The following is a 17,847-nucleotide window of genomic DNA, read 5'->3' as shown; positions in this document are numbered from 1 at the left end:
ACATCTGGAAGGCGAGATAATGAAACGACTATTACGTATCAAACACACGAATGAGGTATCGTTCTGAAAATGTGACACGTCCAGTGACCTGTGTTAGTAAACTACTCTGATTGGAAAAGATCGGTAATTGATAGCCAAATCAGAAAGGAATTAGATACAGAACTAGCACAAAATAATCTGCTTCATTAACTGCGTTATCGGCACAAAGTAGGAACAGAACAATGCAGTCTATAACGAGCCATTTCTATATACTACCTTTTGAGATACCATGCACCAGTTCTAGTGCAGCACGTCGGATTGTTGAGTTCCGGACAGAGATAAAATGTAAGTGAAGGACTCAACTATTTACCAACAGCTTCTTATTAAAAAGCTGTACTCCACCATAGTTAGCCATCTCATTTCCTCATAGTATGCTTCACTGTCTTCTAAGACTTACTCACTTTAATAGAGGATAGCAATATCGTCAACATATCTAATCACTGAATCCTGTCACCCTTAATTTTAATGCTACTTCTAAATTTTATTTAACGTTCTTCATTACTATAGCTATGTAAGTATTGAAACCTAGAAGAATATTACTTGGTTTTCCTGTCTTATTCTCTGCCCTTAAATTCTTGTACCTACTACACAAACTGATTCCGTGATGATGTCACGAACTTTCACGTCAGGAAACGACTGAGCCCAAAGCCGTATGCGAAAAACGTTCTAATACAGCTGACAGTGGACGTCTTCTACTGCAGTCCCCTGCTTTCGATATTTTGGGAGGATGTATTATGGGTCAAAACAAGAGAGAAAAGTCTTGTAAGTCTGAGCTCTAATGTGCAAACCTTAAGAGTTACGAGCGCTTGTTCGTCTTTGCTACTGTGAAACACATCTCTTTTACTGAACAAGTGTTCATAGCTCGTATGATATGCATTTTAGAGTCCATGTTTACTGGACTTCTTTCCTATTTCGATCCACACTACATTCTCCCAATAGCTTGCAGTAGAAGAGATCGACTATCAGAAGATATTCGCTTACAAACAATTTTCCTTAAGAACTTTCGACTCAATCTTTTCCAGGCGAGGTGCCTTACTTCTAATTGGTACATATTTACCCCCCCCCCCCCCCACCATCACGCCTGAAAGTTTGGAGCACATCATGGGATCTATAACATCATCATGGAATTTATCTGTATATTACTCGTGCTTCCCTATATTGTCTTGGAAGCACCATCACTGAAGACATGAGATGCTATCAGGAGGTGAAAACACGCACTGCTGGAGCGAAGGAGGCATTCAATAGAAAGAAGAGATTGTTATTTGGAAAACTAGATAAAGGTGTGAGGAAAATACTTTGTCTGGCGTGTAGCACTCTATCGGGCAGGAACGTGGAACTGAGACAAGAGTATGAAAAAAGTTAGAAGCATTTGAGATGTCTATGAGGAGGAGAATGTTGACGATAAGCTATAGAAAAGGAGTGAGTAACGGAAGAGCGTTGGAAAGGGTTGATGAGAGGAGAAGACTGCTGCAGACTATAAGAGAAAGGAAAAAAGAGCTGGTTGGGACATCCGCTCAGAGAGACATGCTTGTTAAGAGACGCTGTGGAAGGTCTAGTTTGTGTAAGGAGATTGAGAGAATGGAAGAGATACAAGATGATTGACTACATCAAGGGAAGTGGAATTTATGTGGACTTGAAGACGATAACAGAAGACAGGAGAGCATAGACAGAGAAATGCTTGCTAAGAGGCGCTGTGGTAGGTCTAGATAGTGTGAAGAGATTGAGAGAAAGGAAGACTGACCACACAAGGGAAGCGGAAATTACGTGGACTTGAAAAGGATGACAGAAGACAGGAGAGCACGGTGAGATACCAGGTGAAAACCCGGCTAGGGGGAGAACACTGATCACCTATCAGGAACCTCATTGGGGACACGTATAAAAAAGGCTTGAGTCAGTACTGTCGGACTCCATCACTTTCATTGGTAATAACTGCAACATTTCTGCATGTAGAAGACAGGTTGTTACGTTAACACTGTCCATAAATGTCGTGCCTTATGATCTGGATGACAAGAAGACAAAGTTCTTCACTAAGAGTCAGAATAACAGAAACATACATATTTACAGTGATTAAGTATCTTTTCGACAAACATAATTACGCTCATACTTATGCGTGCTACTCTGGCTAAAAAAAGCTCAAAACAATTACCTGCTCACAAGTCACAGATTTATACGGAACTCGCTGTCACGGAGAAGTGAGTTCCTTGGTAAAAGAGCGGATATTTAACTCAAGTGGTAAACAGTACAGTAGTTAGTCACAATTGCAAGTTTGAACACTACTTTTGACATGGATAGTCTAGTTTAGCCAGCGTGTGTGTACAGGGCAATCACAAACAGATTGGAAAGCTTATAAGGGTGTTGTACGGTAGGTTTCGCTGTGAAATAACTGTTAAGAAGAAAATTGGACGGGTTGCGCCCTTTAAGTTATTAGCCTCTCCGGGTGCAATTTCAAATGGCCCGCCAGGTACAATTAGCGTCAGTTAGTCTCATAGCTTAGGTGATACCTCACGAGACAGCTCAGCCTTTGGCTCGGGTTGGATTCTTACAACCGGCCCATTTCCAGTTTCTGTATCACTCTCTTGTTCCGTTTTAGCAACCCAAACGAAGAATACGTTTCGCGACACCGTATCTGGCGGCCGCTTGAATTTGCGCACGCAACGATTTAATTGGCTGACTTCAATGCTAATTAACTCTGAAACGTATCATATTTTTTGTTAACAATTATTTCCCAGCAGCCAGCCGGTGTGGCCGAGCGGTTCTAGGCGCTTCAGTCTGGGACCGCGCGACCGCTACGGTCGCAGGTTCGAATCCTGCCTTGGGCATTGATGTATGTGTAATCCTTAGATTAGTTAGGTTTAAATAGTTCTAAGTTCTAGGGGACTGATGACCTCAGATGTTAAGTCCCATAGTGGTCAGAGCCATTTGAACCATTTCCCAGCAAAAGCTATCGTGAAACGCCCTTATAAGCTTTTGACGCTATGTGTAAGTGGTTGTAATTTTCTAACTTACATTTGCTGTACTGACAATGACCACACAGTGTTCGAAATCCGATTTGCAATAAATATTATTTGCCACTGACTGCCGCACTCTTTACTTGAAATGAGTACAGTCATTGGTTACATCTGTTTCATCATAGAATCAAATCGCATACTTAACTGTTCCAGTGACTGCGGCTAAGCTCGGCCTGTTACAGATGAGTCGTTTTTATTCATACGTTTACAGCTTTTAGCATAATTAATCATACAACAACAAAAATGGTTCAAATGGTTCTGAGCACTATGGGACTTAACTTCTGAGGTCATCAGTCCCCTAGAACTTAGAATTACTTAAACCTAACTAACCTAAGGACATACATGCCCGAGGCAGGATTCGAAGCTGCGACCGTAGCGGTCACGCGGTTCCAGACTGTAGCGCCTAGAACCGCACGGCCACAACGGCCGGCAATCATACAACAGTTAGGAAATTGTAATCACAATATTTCTGAGACTTTCTCCTAATTCCCAGTTAGTTGTCGTCTTCGACTGGCAACAAGATTACGTTCTGAGCCAAAGCATGTCCGCGTCTTATATGAGATCACTACTTTAGATAAGCAACCGTGCAAGTAAACTTTAATACCTGTCGCAGATCCCCGATCTCCTGTCAGAAAGTAACACCGGCAAATAGTCAGTTATCGGCACGGTCTTATTACGTGTTCCAACCTGCTCATTATTTGATACACAGGATGGTTGTAATTAACGTGCAGTCAGAGGTCCTTCGAAACTTGGTAGATAATCTAACGCGTTAATGCGAAACCGATTTACGCAGGAAGACTCTGGAACAGTTTTTGCCAATAGGTGCAAATCTGACGCTGTGATTGCAAGAAAAACGTGTAGTAAACATCGCACATGTATTGGATTAGCATCGGGGTGTGGGCAGAAAAGGTCAGATAAATGAGAAATGCATAATGTTAATTTTACTGTAAATCGCTGCTTACGCAATTTGTTCAGTGTGAGCACCGGACACATCAACGAGATACTGTACAGCGTCATATTTGCACATGTGGCCAAACTTGGAACTAATTTTCTTCCAGCGTAAATCGAGTTCGCATTAATGCCTTGGCATATCGATCAGTTTTCGCTGCCACACGATATCTTCAGCCGGAATTGGGCCTCCGTGAGTAACTGAACTTTAATTATAACCAGTCCGTATTTTACAGATAAGGAAATAAATCAGGAAATGTAATTTTCGAGGAGCAAGAAAGACATTACATTCTTGTTGCAGGTATGGACGTCGGCCACAGCAGTTTGCCTGCTTGGTGGGACACATCGTGAGCAGGGTAGCACTTCTGTTCACTCCATCACAAATCGCGCTGTTTGTCATGGCGGAGTCGCTGGTGTCGGGTGCTGCAGGACTCATGATAGAATCGGCCATTTCTGTAGGTGAGTTGTGGAACAAGATATTTCAGCAGTACGTGCCCCTCGTCTAAAGAACCTTAGGAACAAGTTTTCCTGAAAAAAAAATCTTCGCTGTCTTCTTTGACTTTCTTCACTCATGCTTCTTACGTCCATTTGTATGTATATCTTTAATACACCTTGTATGAATCACCAACATTTCTACATCATATCTCATGTACTGATCTTTACACGGTGAGATAACTTTTGATTATTAATTTCAGCATTCTACTGTTACTCTTTCCTGTGACATCGTGTTTTCATTGGGTAGAATAATCTTCATTCCGTTCGTTAAAATGTTTGCCTCTTAATTGCTATCTACTTTCGGTGTTTCTTTTCCATTCTGATATTGAATGACGACCCACACCCTGTTGAAAACACTGCAGTTTGGATTCTTCTCTTGTTTGTTAATGTGGTCCCAGTTTTTCTTGCATACAGTGAGACCCAAAAGTACCTAAAAACATTCAGAGATTGGTCATGGCTTTTGATGAGTGGTTTAATGTACATTATATACCATGGTAATACAAGCAAGGCTTTGTGGCAGTACGACCCTCCATTACTAGATGAACAGGTCTAGTATGCAACGATTGCTTTGTGGAGAGCGAGCCGGGTGGCCACGTGGACTACAGCGTGAGGCATTGTTTGGTTTTTCGCGCATTACGCGAAAACCATATAACTTAAGGTGAAGAGCGATGCGGCCGTGGATTGTGGTCAGCACCTTCTCAGGGATAGTTCTTTATTTTAAGTCACGAGATCCAAAAGTTATAGTAACTTGAAAATTGTTTAATATCACGAATACCGAAAAATTAATAAAAATAGTAAATAACAGCTTACAGATGTGAGCGAGCGCTCATTAAAAACGTCTCGTCATAGCAGATCGAGTGCCGTAGTCATATGTTAAGATTCATAAATAACTGAGCTCGTAAAAAGCAATAAACAAAGTTTGATGGGAAATTGTTTATAAAATTCTATAGAAAATTCATGCCGTAAGGAACGGCACTATATAATATTTTGTGTGACATCACACGTATTTTAAACTAGTTAAGCCATACCATACATTTAACTTGCAATAGTTTTCATTGTTTGCAAATTATTATTAACATTTATCGCCTATAATTAATTAATTGTTATAGATATGAAGATTCTGAGCGGTGGATTGTGTAGATCGCTATAGATTACGTCTAAAAACGGTGCTATATGCAGTTCTGTGTTAAAACTTTGCAGCACAGATGTAAACAAACAAATCTGCGATAAGAGGCAAGATTTTCCAAAAAACGAAAACTTTATTTATGGGCGATAGAATAATCCTAGAAATTAATGTAACATAGTAAATAGGATGTACTTTTTAGCACAGTTCTGATGGTGTACTTATTTCTGTTGAGGGATTTATGTGTCAAAAATTGTAACCTTAACTGGTGAGATTGGTACCTGCATAGCCAAAGGGCTAGACATCCGAACCTATATAAGCGAGCGGCCTTCTTGGCCTGGGGCTAGTCGTTCGGCAGCCTGTGAGCGTGTGGGTGGCGGAGTTGGCCGGTGGGTGGTGAGCGAGCCCTACTTGTGGGTGGCTCATGTGGTCGTTTGAGTAAGAATTTTTTTTGCGCCGACTTATTTTGACAAAGAGTATTATGGAAGTGTGCAAGCATATATTTGGTGAACTGGAAGTGCTACGATTATTTGTGCGAGTACGAATTACGTGGTATTCATCGGCGTAAGTGAACATGTGTCGATCTGTGATTTCGCGCCAAAACTGCTAGAACAAAGAGGACAGTGCGACTTGTGGTTCTGTTCGAGTTTATTGAGTAACTTTCGATTATAGCAGCCTACATTACTGCTACTGGGGGCTCGGAGTAAAATTATTATTAAAGTAAAACTGTAAACCGTCTCACCAGTACTAATTTCATTGTGTGAAAGAAAAGGGCAACGCCAATAAATAGTAATGATAAAAACTTAATTGAGCTGTGTCATGAAATAGGATTTTGCTATAATAATCGCCAAATTTTTAGTTCCCTAGCATAAACTGTACTCGTGCCTGAGTGAATAATAATTCAAAAACTATAACTAATGCGCGCGTGTGGAACAGTGTACTAATGTATCATGTGTGGAAGTCATCCCCTGACACTTACGTGAGAGCCAAAATTTGCACTAACATTTTTAACGAACATTTGTATATGCATATTCGTGTGAACTCTTCATCCGCACATATTTTCTGCCCGGTCGCAGTTTACAACTGCATTTCTACCTTCATAGCAAGGAGCATACCTACAAACCAGCACAAGTACTTGTGTTAAGAAACGTGTAGTCAGTGGTACGTGCTGTAGACGAAACCGTTAAATGCCCACTTGACTCAAACTACAACTGTGCATTGTTCATTACTGTCTCCATTTCTGTCGCTTACAGCGATATTTAGGTAAGCTATTACGTATACTTCATCCGTCTTGACGATCAAAGTTTTAAGGCTATATTCTGTTTCTCTGGTGACCTGTTAAAGATCAAAATAGACACACATTTTGTAATAATTTTGTTAATCTGTCAAAAACCATGAAGGGTTCGACTCACAGCAGTTCATCAAAAAGGCATCCACCAGCATCTATACAGATTTGGCACAGGACGAAGTTGGGTCTCACTCAAACAATCCCGATGTGTCGTGTTCTGAATATTTCTGGATATTTCAACAACACCTCCAAATACGAGATACTGAGCCACAAAATGATACCTTAATCCAGTCCAGTCCAAAAACCGAGTGTCCTGAGTAACACGAAAACAAAGCGGAGCGCACTGTCATCGCTAAGTCGCCTTATTAATACGAGTAATTACAGGTAGTTGACAGCTGCACGTGTAGGGCACGCACGCACTGAATCCTGTCGTCGTTGTACCTCGTGATGTGTGTTTGGCAACCAGGAATGTGTCTGTCTCTTGCAGCGCATCTTCAGTGAGATGTTTCATGCTTGGTGACCTGCTAGCGGTATCAATAGGTGGATAGTATCTGACTCTCGCCCGTTCCACCGTCGTTTACAGCATCATTTCGGTTTGTAGACCACATATTTAGTGGATGCCTCCTTTTCTTTCGGATGCGTCCTGCAGCCGTGACATAAGTGCTGGAAGAAGAAACCACTGACGGATACGTGTCGTAGTCCCTGGGGATTTGGACCACCAGCTGCTGGTTCGACAGAGATATCGATGCCCCGGAAACGAATGCATGTAGAGAGCCTGCCGGATGCAGATAAGGTTCAAAGGTTGCACAAACGTGGTTTTTGGAGTCTTTTATAGACTCCCTACATCATGAGCTCTCCCTACATCATGAATCATGAGCTATCATAGTAGAGCGCTACAGAGAGAACTTGCAGAATTTGTGAGCAAGTTTCCTGATCACGCTATCATAATATGGGGAGACCAATTTGTCAGCTATAGATTGAGACAGTCACGCTATCAAAACTGGTACGAGAGGAAATGACGTTTTCCCGAATGTCATGCCAGAAAATTACTTCTAGCAGACAGAGATCCTACTCGTAGGTCTCAAACGTTCTAGCAACCGGTAAGGCTCTTTATTAGTTCAAATATCGCCAGTTTCCTCTTCTTTGTCATTTTCCGAGATGTATGTCATGATGTAAGTGCTGGAAGAAGAAACCACTGACGGATACGTGTCGTAGTCCCTGGGGATTTGGACCACCAGCTGCTGGTTCAACACAGAGCTCGAGGCCTCAGAAAAAAATGCATGTAGAGAGCGTGCTGGATGCAGTTAACGTGCAAAAGTTGGACAAACATGGATTTGGAATCCTTTATAGACTCCCTGTATCAAGAGCTATCGTAGTAGAGCGCTTCAGTGAGAACTTGCTGAATTTGTGAATAAGTTTCCTGATCACGCTGTCGTAATAGCGGGAGACCAATTTGTCAGCTATAGATTGAGGCAGTCACATTATCAAAACTGGTGCGAGAGGAAATGACGTTTTTTCCGAATGTCATGCCAGAAAATTGCTTCTAGCAAACAGAGATCTAACTCATAAGCGTAACGTCTCAAACCTTCTAGTACCGGTAAGCCTGTTTATTAGCTCTAATACCTCCGGTTTCCTTTTCTTTGTCATTTTCCGAGTTGCATGTGGGAGGAAGTACTATGTTGTCGATTCTTTCCTGAAACTGATCTCTCCAAATTGTACAACACCTCGCTTGCAACGCCTACCATTGGAGTTTGTTCTGCATCTCGCTCTCAAGTCTATTAAACGATTCTGTAACGAAACGTGCCGCTCTTCCTCCGATGTTCCCCCTCTCCTATATCAGCCTGCGAAGGCTCCCAGACTGGTGAACAGTTGAAACATCCCCTTAGAAAAATTAAGAAAGACTGTGCTGGTAAACCTCTTACGTTATTTGATTTTCAAACAGCTGACCTTTTCCTAACGTGCTTAGACATTTCTCTCTTTACTTATTCTGATCATCACTAAACTGACACACAATTTATTTTTTAGCGCAACGCAATCTGACTTTCAATAATCCCTACAAAAGAATGGCCCTGACTAACAATGACCTATACCTTTCATGAATCACTTACCTCACAAAAATCTTCGTTACTCGAACTACTGCAATGCAGCGAGCACCAATACTGCCAGCTAAATAAAGGATTCTAACTACTGAAGGCACTAACTACTGATAGGCATAGTTAGCAAATGAAAGATTTTGATAGAGAACGAACAATGTATTTACCTTAATAATGTTCAAAAGTCATCATATATATATCAGTTCATGATATCCAGTATTACAAATTTACTTTTTCTAATGGACACACGTCCAGATCTTCCGCTCTCAAAATTCTGCCATCTATCTCCCCACATCCACCACTGCTGGCGGCTCACCTCCGACTGCGCAACGCTACGTGGCGTTATCAACATAAAAACCTAAACAGCCTACTTACACAGTACTTAAGAATTTTGTCGATCAAGCGCCTTGCAAGCCACTTCCTTTGTGGATGAGTTTACATTTTCTTAAGATTCTTGTATAAATCTCAGTTTGATATCTGCTTTTCCTAGTATTTTTCTTGTGTGATCTTTGCACTTACGGTCGCTCTGGATAGTTGCTCCTGGATATTTTACGGCAGTTTCTGTTTCCAGCAATTTGTCATGAACAGTTTAGTTGTATAGTATCAGATTTCATTTCTTATGTATGCGCAATACTTTACACTTATTTACATTCAGGGTCCACTGCCAGATCCTGCACCATTCATCAATCCTCTGTAAATAGATAGTCTCTTACGGCGTTGCTCCTTTCTCATAGACAATCGCATCGTCTGCAAACAGTCTTAACGAGCTTCCGACGCTTTCCATGAGATCGTTTATGTACACTGGAAACAGTGACGCTTCTGTCACACTTCCTTTGAGTACTCTGGAAATTACATCTGTCAATTTTGTTTTGAACAGCGACGTGTTGAGTTCTGTCTGCAAAAAGTCTTGAACCTAGTCGCAAATCTGGTCCGATACTCGGTACGCTCGTGTTATTTTCACTAAGCGGCAGTGGAGGACGGTGTCAAATGCCTTTCTGAAGTCAAGGAGTGCGTGATAACCTGAGCGCCGTTGTCTACAGCATTATGGATCTTATGCAAGAACAGAGAAAGCTGAGTTTCGCGAGATCTCCATTTGCCGAATCCATGTTGATTTTTATAGAAGAGAGTTTCGTTCTCCAAAAATGTCACAATTTCCTCGGTTACCGCAAAGGAGCGCTTCAGTAAACATAAGACTCTGACAGCCTCAAAGAGCACCGCGTTACAAGGAATGTCAACAAAGATAGGGAAATATTTTTACTTTACAAGTTGAAAACGACCTGGTAGTGCTCGCCAAAAATCAGAGACAGCTGCAACACATGATGAACAATTTGGTAGAAACGGGAAGAAAATACGGCATGGAAATCAACATCGAAAAATCAAAAGTGATGCGCTTATAAAAACGTGAGAAACACTTAAAAATAACTGTTGACATTCGGGAACTGGAAAATGTGAATCAGTTCAAGTACCTGGGAAGTTTTATCACAAAGGATGCCCACTGCACCAACGAAATCTGAGCAATAATTGCCATGGCCAAAGCTGCTTTCAACAAGAAGAGGACTCTGCTGACCAGTAAGTTGAGTTTGGCATTGAGGAAAAAAACTGATAAAGAGCTACATTTGGAACATTGCACTGTATGGAGCAGAGACATAGACCATGAGAAAGAAGGAGAAAAAATACTTAGAGAGCTTTGAAATGTGGTGCTGGAGGAGAATGGAAAAGATCAAGTGGACAGATCGCATAAAAAATGACGATATACTGCGAAGAGTAGGAGAGAAGAGAAGTATTCTGCGTACAATTCTTCAGACAAAGGCCAACTGGATTGGACTTGTACTTAGACACGAGGGACTCACACATGATGTCATCGAATGGAAACGCAAACGCAGGACGAGGAAGACGAAGAATTCAACATCTGGACGATATGAAAGATGGAAGGAGATACAACAGACTGAAGGAACAAGCTGAAGACAGTGAACAGTGGAATCAGAAATTCTCCGTACGAAGACATGGACCTGCCACTAGGCAGAATACTACTAATCATAAGGGAGACAAGATGTAAACTGCAGTAGAGTATCTGAGTAGTTAACACCAAATTTTCCGTTCAGTGGACGAACTTGTGCAGCAGAAATGGATGGAATTCGAAACCATCTTTCAGTTCGCCTGAAACAAGTAAGTGTCCTCACAAGGCTTTAAGGGGTAGGAGAGACCCACCGTGGTTTGATAGCCGTGTTAGGAAGTTGCTATGGAAGCAAATAAAACTTCATCCATTGACAAAAGCGTCAATAATTCTGGAACTAAAATATCTGCAGTCGATTTGACTAAGAACCCCAAGAGGTTTGGCCTTACATGAAATCAGTAAGCAGATAGAAATATCCTATTCGGCTGCTTAGTGACCGTGGTGACATGGAAACTAAAGATGGCAGAGAGAAGCTCGAAATATTGAGTTCGATAGTCAGAAACGGTTTTACCGCGACGGATTGTAATAACGATGTTGCAGTGTCTGTGTTGTTCCGATTTAAGCTGCAATCTTCCTTCTGACATGAATGCATATATTGTGCATCATTACGAGAAGAAATCCACCACCGTAATAGAGCAAGGAAGCGCTGTAGCAAATACACGGCCCAGTCACATTAATATGACCACTACGATCGAAGTCAGCTTGCAATAAGCACTCACAAACGGCAGATGGTAACACTAGCATGGGTGGGTGTCTAAAGCTCATCGGGAGACGAGGAAAACGGCGCAGCTGTTATAATGCAGAAACGGACGTCCAAAAGGGCATGATCATTGGCTTTCGGGTCTAGGGTGGAAGCATTTCCGAAACGGCTAAGTTCGTAAACTTTTCAAGTACACAGTACATGGATTAATGGCGCTATCCAAAAACCGGCGCCGAGGCAACCGTGGAGCACCACGGGTCCTAGATGACAGGTATGAAAGACGGATGAGGCCATGTGTTGGGTCGAACAGGCGTGCAGCTGTTGAACAACCACTCAGCGTCTGGACCTCCACAGCAGGTGCCAGGTTCGTGCAACAGTGCTGACTGCTCTTCATCGGCGACGAAGGCTGAAATTTTCACAACGACGAAAATGGTTCAAATGGCTCTGAGCACTATGGGACTAAACTTCTAAGGTCATCAGTCCCCTGGAACTTAGAACTACTTAAACCTAACCAACCTAAGGACATCACACACATCCATGCCCGAGGCAGGATTCGAACGTGCGACCGTAGCGGTCGTGCGGTTCCAGACTGTAGCGCCTAGAACTGCTCGGCCACTCCGGCCGGCGCACGACGACGACAAGTGGCCATTTCAGATGAATCACCTTTCATGATCCATTGGACAGAGGGCCGTTGATGTGTACGGTGTGAAATTCCTGAAAGCTAAGGGTCAAATCCGGAGCAGGGAACGTTGTGAAGTGGGTAATGTTTTCATAGTATTCATTGGTGGTCTTGTCATTCTGAAGGCATAATGGATAAAAATAACTATTATCTATGCTGGGGACCATCCCTTCACATAGTTTATTTTTCTTCGACACGATGGCATTTACCAGTAGGACAATGCAACGTCTCACAAAGCTTGCAACGAGCGTATAAATTTCGAAGAGCACGAAGATGAGTTTACGCACCACTCTTGCCACCGAGCTCCCCTGATTTAAGGCCAGTCGAGAACATGTGCTACCAGCTCTATCGGACTGTTCGCGTCATAGATCCTCAACCGAGAAACCTGGCGAAGATGCGCACGGCACTGTAGTGGGCATGGCTCCACATCCCTGTCGGTGCCTTACAGGACATCATTGACTCTCTAACAGCACGTTCCGCAGCAGTCGAAGCTGCACAACAGGTGGATGTGATTGTGCAGTCTATGTATGAAAAGGCAGCGCATAGAAATACGGTTTCGATCGAGACCTACGAGAAAGACAGGCCGCGGCGCGCAAAGTCACGGAGGTAGTCCTGCGCTCGCTCGCTCGCTCAAATCAGCTGACGAACTACGTTTCTACACGTGTTAACTCGTAACTAGGCGTGTCCGTACAAACGAAAACTGAACCATCTACTGGAATCCGCTATTATTGAATCATACTGTTATTAGTCCTATAATGATGGGAAGTCCATGGGCCTACTTATAATCTGCTACAGCTGTACTGGAGTACAATAAAATAAAATCATGCTAAAATTGTTATCAGCTGCATAAGGCACCACTTCCAGCATGTAATAAGTACTGTTAGGCAGAAGAGACTAAATGCTATAAACAAGCCGTTATTCCATTTATATCGAGTATTGATCTCAAATTAAATTTTGCTCTAGTACTGTTAATCAGTAAGACTTCATAATAGCAGATTCCAGTGGAAGATGCAATTCTCCTTTAGTACTTACACGCCCAGCTGCGTGTTGACAGGTTTAGAAACGCATTTTTTTCTGCTGAGTTGAGCGGACTACCTTCGTGACGTACGAGCCACGGCCTGTCTTTCTCGGGGTCTCGGTTTCGATTGGTCTTGGTGCTCGGTTCCTATTTGAGCTAGGAACTTGGGGTGAAATGTTTTTGGTTTAGCCCGAACCAGCGGCAATTTGTACAGCCAGTCAAACATGTTTCACTGTAGCTATGTTATTGTATGTAAAGCAACGTTTGAACGACGGCCCGGAGCTGGCGCCCACGCAGATTGTGCGAATCGATTAATTCCTTCTGTAAAAGATTTCACTGCCTGAAATTAATACTCAAATAATAGCACCATTTCTATGTCCACCGTTCGGATTTTACGCAAAAAACAGTCACTCTTAATTGACTCCGGACTAGAGTGCAATTGACGGTTCAAATATGGTCCACCGGTGTATCGGATTTTTGTCTAAGATAAGTCTTAAGCATTGGAAAATATTTTGATTCATTTGGGTTTTACGTGCAAAAGCCCTTTTTTCGTGGAGATTTTTGAAGCGTCCTATTTCTTGTACGAATCGCTTCACACTTTCCACAAAGGTATATAAATGGATAAAGTCAAAATTTTCTTGAGCCACTGTCGAAATACGATGGTTTAAAGTCGAGCTAAGAGTAGCACGTTAAATTAGTGTACTTAACGCTTGCGAACAGTTAAAATGAATCAGATATATATAAAAAAATGGCCTAACGATACACCTGAAAACTCGCTCTCAAAAATCTAGCTTCATTCGGATTTTACATGCCAAAAAACACGTTTTTCGCGAGTTCTTGTGCGAACCAGTTAAAATTTATAAAAAGGTAGACAAATGTATATAATTAATGGTCGTCTTGTTCTTTTGTGGAAGCTTTATGCGTTGCCGCGATATAGCGAACTAAGTTTACACGTAAAATGCACGGAAAGTTCGGCTTACGCGTGTCGCACTTGTTGAGGAGGTTCAATTTGATACAAATGATAGTAAAAAATACATTTTTACGGTAGTTATAAGAAGCATTTGCAAAAATCTTTCATCGTTCGTGTTTTACGTGAGACAAATCACATGTCTGCAAATGAAACTGCGTTTCGTAGAAATGCTTGGCATTTTAAGCGCAGCATTTGGATATAATTAAAAAACTGGTTATTACAGTTGACTATGGTTTCGTTGTATATATGTTAAAAATTTTATTCACCAGTGGCTTAAAATCAATGAAAGATCATTGGACGTGCAAAACAATTAATGTGTCAAATCACAATTATGCCCAGCCCTGTACAGAATGACATGCTGTTTGATCAAGCATTTAAATCTTATCGATGATCATGCAGAAATGTTCTAAAAATAATTTTCAGGAAAAAGGTTGCCTTATTTCTAAGCAATAGAAAATGTTTTACTGCGTTTTCTTGAAAAACTACTATGCTATGTTTCAATTTTCGTGCGGAATTGAAAAGTTGATACTCGTATTTTGTAGCATACATTGTTTCGCAGATCTACGTTATTTCCCCCACATCGTAATCATACTTAATTCGGATTGCTTGTTGCAAAATATCGCGTCAAAATTATTCACATTGTGGCAGTTCTTAAGTTTCAATTTTTATTATTGCAGGCCTTAAATAAACAATGACAACAGTTTTAAGATAAGAGATGATAATAAGATTTATGCTTTTCAGTATTTTATTAATAGCTCCGCAAACCGTTCAGCATGGGATAAAATAAGCTTTTAAGTAAATATAATGAAATACTCTTACTATTTCGTTGCATGGCTGATCACTTGATTCTTGAGGGTTACTTTGTAACTAATTTTAAGAAGCACGGTATTGTACAGTCTCATGCTGCTGCTAAATTAGACGGAAGCCTTCTGCCATCCAGAAGCCATTTGACATATAATCTTTTTTAACAGGGAGAGATTTGCATCATTTTCTGAGTTTCAAAGCTGCTTCTTCACGTGAACCGCGTGTCCACGTCTTTTTTGTATAATCATTGCAAATTTTTATTCGTATCATACGTTTATCTATGTCATACGGTCTTATCGTAAGTTTATTTACGTAATATAAACTATGTATAGAAATTATTATCATAACTTCGCACAGTATTTAATTTTTAGTTTATATACTATATATGTTTGCCATTATTTTCTGCATTGCATGACTTACACTACTAGCCATTAAAATTGCTACACGAAGAAGAAATGCAGATGATAAACGGTTATTAATTGGACAAATATATTATACTAGAACTGACATGTGATTACATTTTCAAGCGTTTTGGGTGCATAGATGCTAATAAATCAGTACCCAGAACAACAACCTCTGGCCGTAATAACGGCCTTGATACGCCTGGGCATTGAGTCAAACAGAGCTTGGATGGCGTGTACAGGTACAGCTGCCCATGCAGCTTCAACACGATACCACAGTTCATCAAGAGTAGTGACTGGCGTATTGTGACGAGCCAGTTGCTCTGCCACCATTGACCAGACGTTTTCATTTGGTGAGAGATCTGGCGAATGTGCTGGCCAGGGCAGCAGTCGAACATTTTCTGTACGCAGAAAGGACCGTACAGGACCTTCAACATGCGGTCGTGCATTATCCTGCTGAAATGTAGGGTTTCGCAGGGATCGAACGAAGGGTAGACCCGCGGTTCGTAACACATCGGAAATGTAACGACCACTGTACAAAGTGCCGTCAATGCGAACAAGAAGTGACCGAGACGTGTAACCGATGGCATCCCATACAATCACGCCGGGTGATACGCCAGTATGGCGATGACGAATACACGCTTCCAATGTGCGTTCACCGCGATGTCGCCAAACACGGATGCGACCGTCATGATGCTGTAAGCAGAACCTGGATTCATACAACAAAATGACGTTTTGCCATTCGTGCACCCAGGTTCGTCGTTGAGTACACCATCGCAGGCGCTCCTGTCTGTGATAACAGCGTCAAGGGTAACCGCAGCCATGGTCTCCGAGCTGATTGTCCATGCTGCTGCAAACCTCGTCGAACTGTTCGTCCAGATGGTTGTTGTCTTGCAAACGTCCCCATCTGTTGACTCAGGGATCGAGACGTGGCTGCATGATCCGTTACAGCCATTCGGATAAGATGCCTGTCATCTCGACTGCTAGTGATACGAGGCCGTGGGGATCCAGCACGGCGTTCCGTATTACCCTCCTGAACCCACCGATTCCATATTCTGCTAAGAGTCATTGGATCTCGATCAACGCGAGCAGCAATGCCGCGATACGATAAGCCGCAATCGCGATAGGCTACAATCCTACCTTTATCAAAGTTGGAAACGTGATGGTACGCATTTATCCTCCTTACACGAGGCATCACAACAACGTTTCACCAGGCAACGCCGGTCAACTGCTGTTTGTGTATGAGAAATTGGTTGGAAACTTTCCTCATGTCAGCACGTTGTATGTGTCGCCACCGGCGCCAACCTTGTGTGAATGCTCTGAAAAGCTAATCATTTGCATATCACAGCATCTTCTACTTGTCGGTTAAATTTCGCATCTGTAGCACGTCATCTTCGTGGTGTTGCAATTTTAATGGCATGGCTTTTTTCAAATGACCTCGTATAAAATCGCTTGCGTATATGAATGAAATATGTGTAGATATAAATAAAAAGTTAAAACAACAATAATAAATCCAATAAACTTAGAAACAATGGAATAATATAAAATGGAACAAAAAACAATCAAAATAATCAAAATTAAACAATAAGGACAATATTTTTAAAAAATTAAACATAAAACTTCCTGCAGGCATGTGACCTTGGTATGGTGACGAGGCTTGTGTGCCCCGAGAACACAGCAGGCTGTACTGGAAAGGTTCAACAATCTGGGCGGGTAGCCAGAGAGGAGCCATCCAGCGATGTCCAACCCACGCAGAATGGTTGAAAAGACACTAAAAAGACCTCTACCGGATCATTCGTCGCCCGAGTCAACAAAAATCTACATCAGTTGGCAAGCAATGCAGTCTGATATCAAAATTATGGAAGAGTAAAAGTTGGTAACGTGAATGAAAAACGCTTCCATCATAGCACAAAAAAGGTGAACATGTTCTGGGTGGAGTTAGGGATGTAAGAGAAGGGAACTAGCTTTTCGACATATTTGGCAGCTTCAAAGACGTTTAAATCACTTTTTTACGAGTGAACCATACTTCCCCAGCACAGTGAGCTGTCTTAACTGTTAGGTTTTGGCACGCCTGCATCTTACAATTTCTAAAGTCCCTGTCTCTGTGCCTAACATCCAAAAGAACCATAGTGAACAATACACAGGATGATTCTCACTAACGTTTCAAAAACCCCGAAGCGACGGAGATGACTCTCAGACAATGTTTCTTAATGTAAGACTCATACCGCCGAAAATATCGGGAGATATCGAAAAGTGGGCCACAAATGTAGAACATACGACGTCACCAGATGACGTAACTCGCTGCACGAGCAGCCATCTTACCCTCG

General features: G+C 41.9%; 1 protein-coding gene across 1 annotated transcript in view; it reads left to right on the top strand.

The window, feature by feature from the left end:
* The window catches only part of LOC124789293 (solute carrier family 22 member 7-like), a 237,824-nt gene that overhangs the window by 68,727 nt on the left and 151,250 nt on the right, over positions 1-17,847 (top strand). The window contains exon 4 of the mRNA XM_047256604.1: positions 4,297-4,454. Within this exon, the coding sequence (XP_047112560.1) occupies positions 4,297-4,454 (158 nt within the window). The remainder of the gene's footprint in view (positions 1-4,296; positions 4,455-17,847) is intronic.

The sequence above is a fragment of the Schistocerca piceifrons genome, chromosome 3, assembly GCF_021461385.2.
Source record: "Schistocerca piceifrons isolate TAMUIC-IGC-003096 chromosome 3, iqSchPice1.1, whole genome shotgun sequence".
In the NCBI taxonomy this organism is placed as follows: domain Eukaryota; kingdom Metazoa; phylum Arthropoda; class Insecta; order Orthoptera; family Acrididae; genus Schistocerca; species Schistocerca piceifrons.
This window is presented reverse-complemented; position numbering and strand designations above follow the sequence as displayed.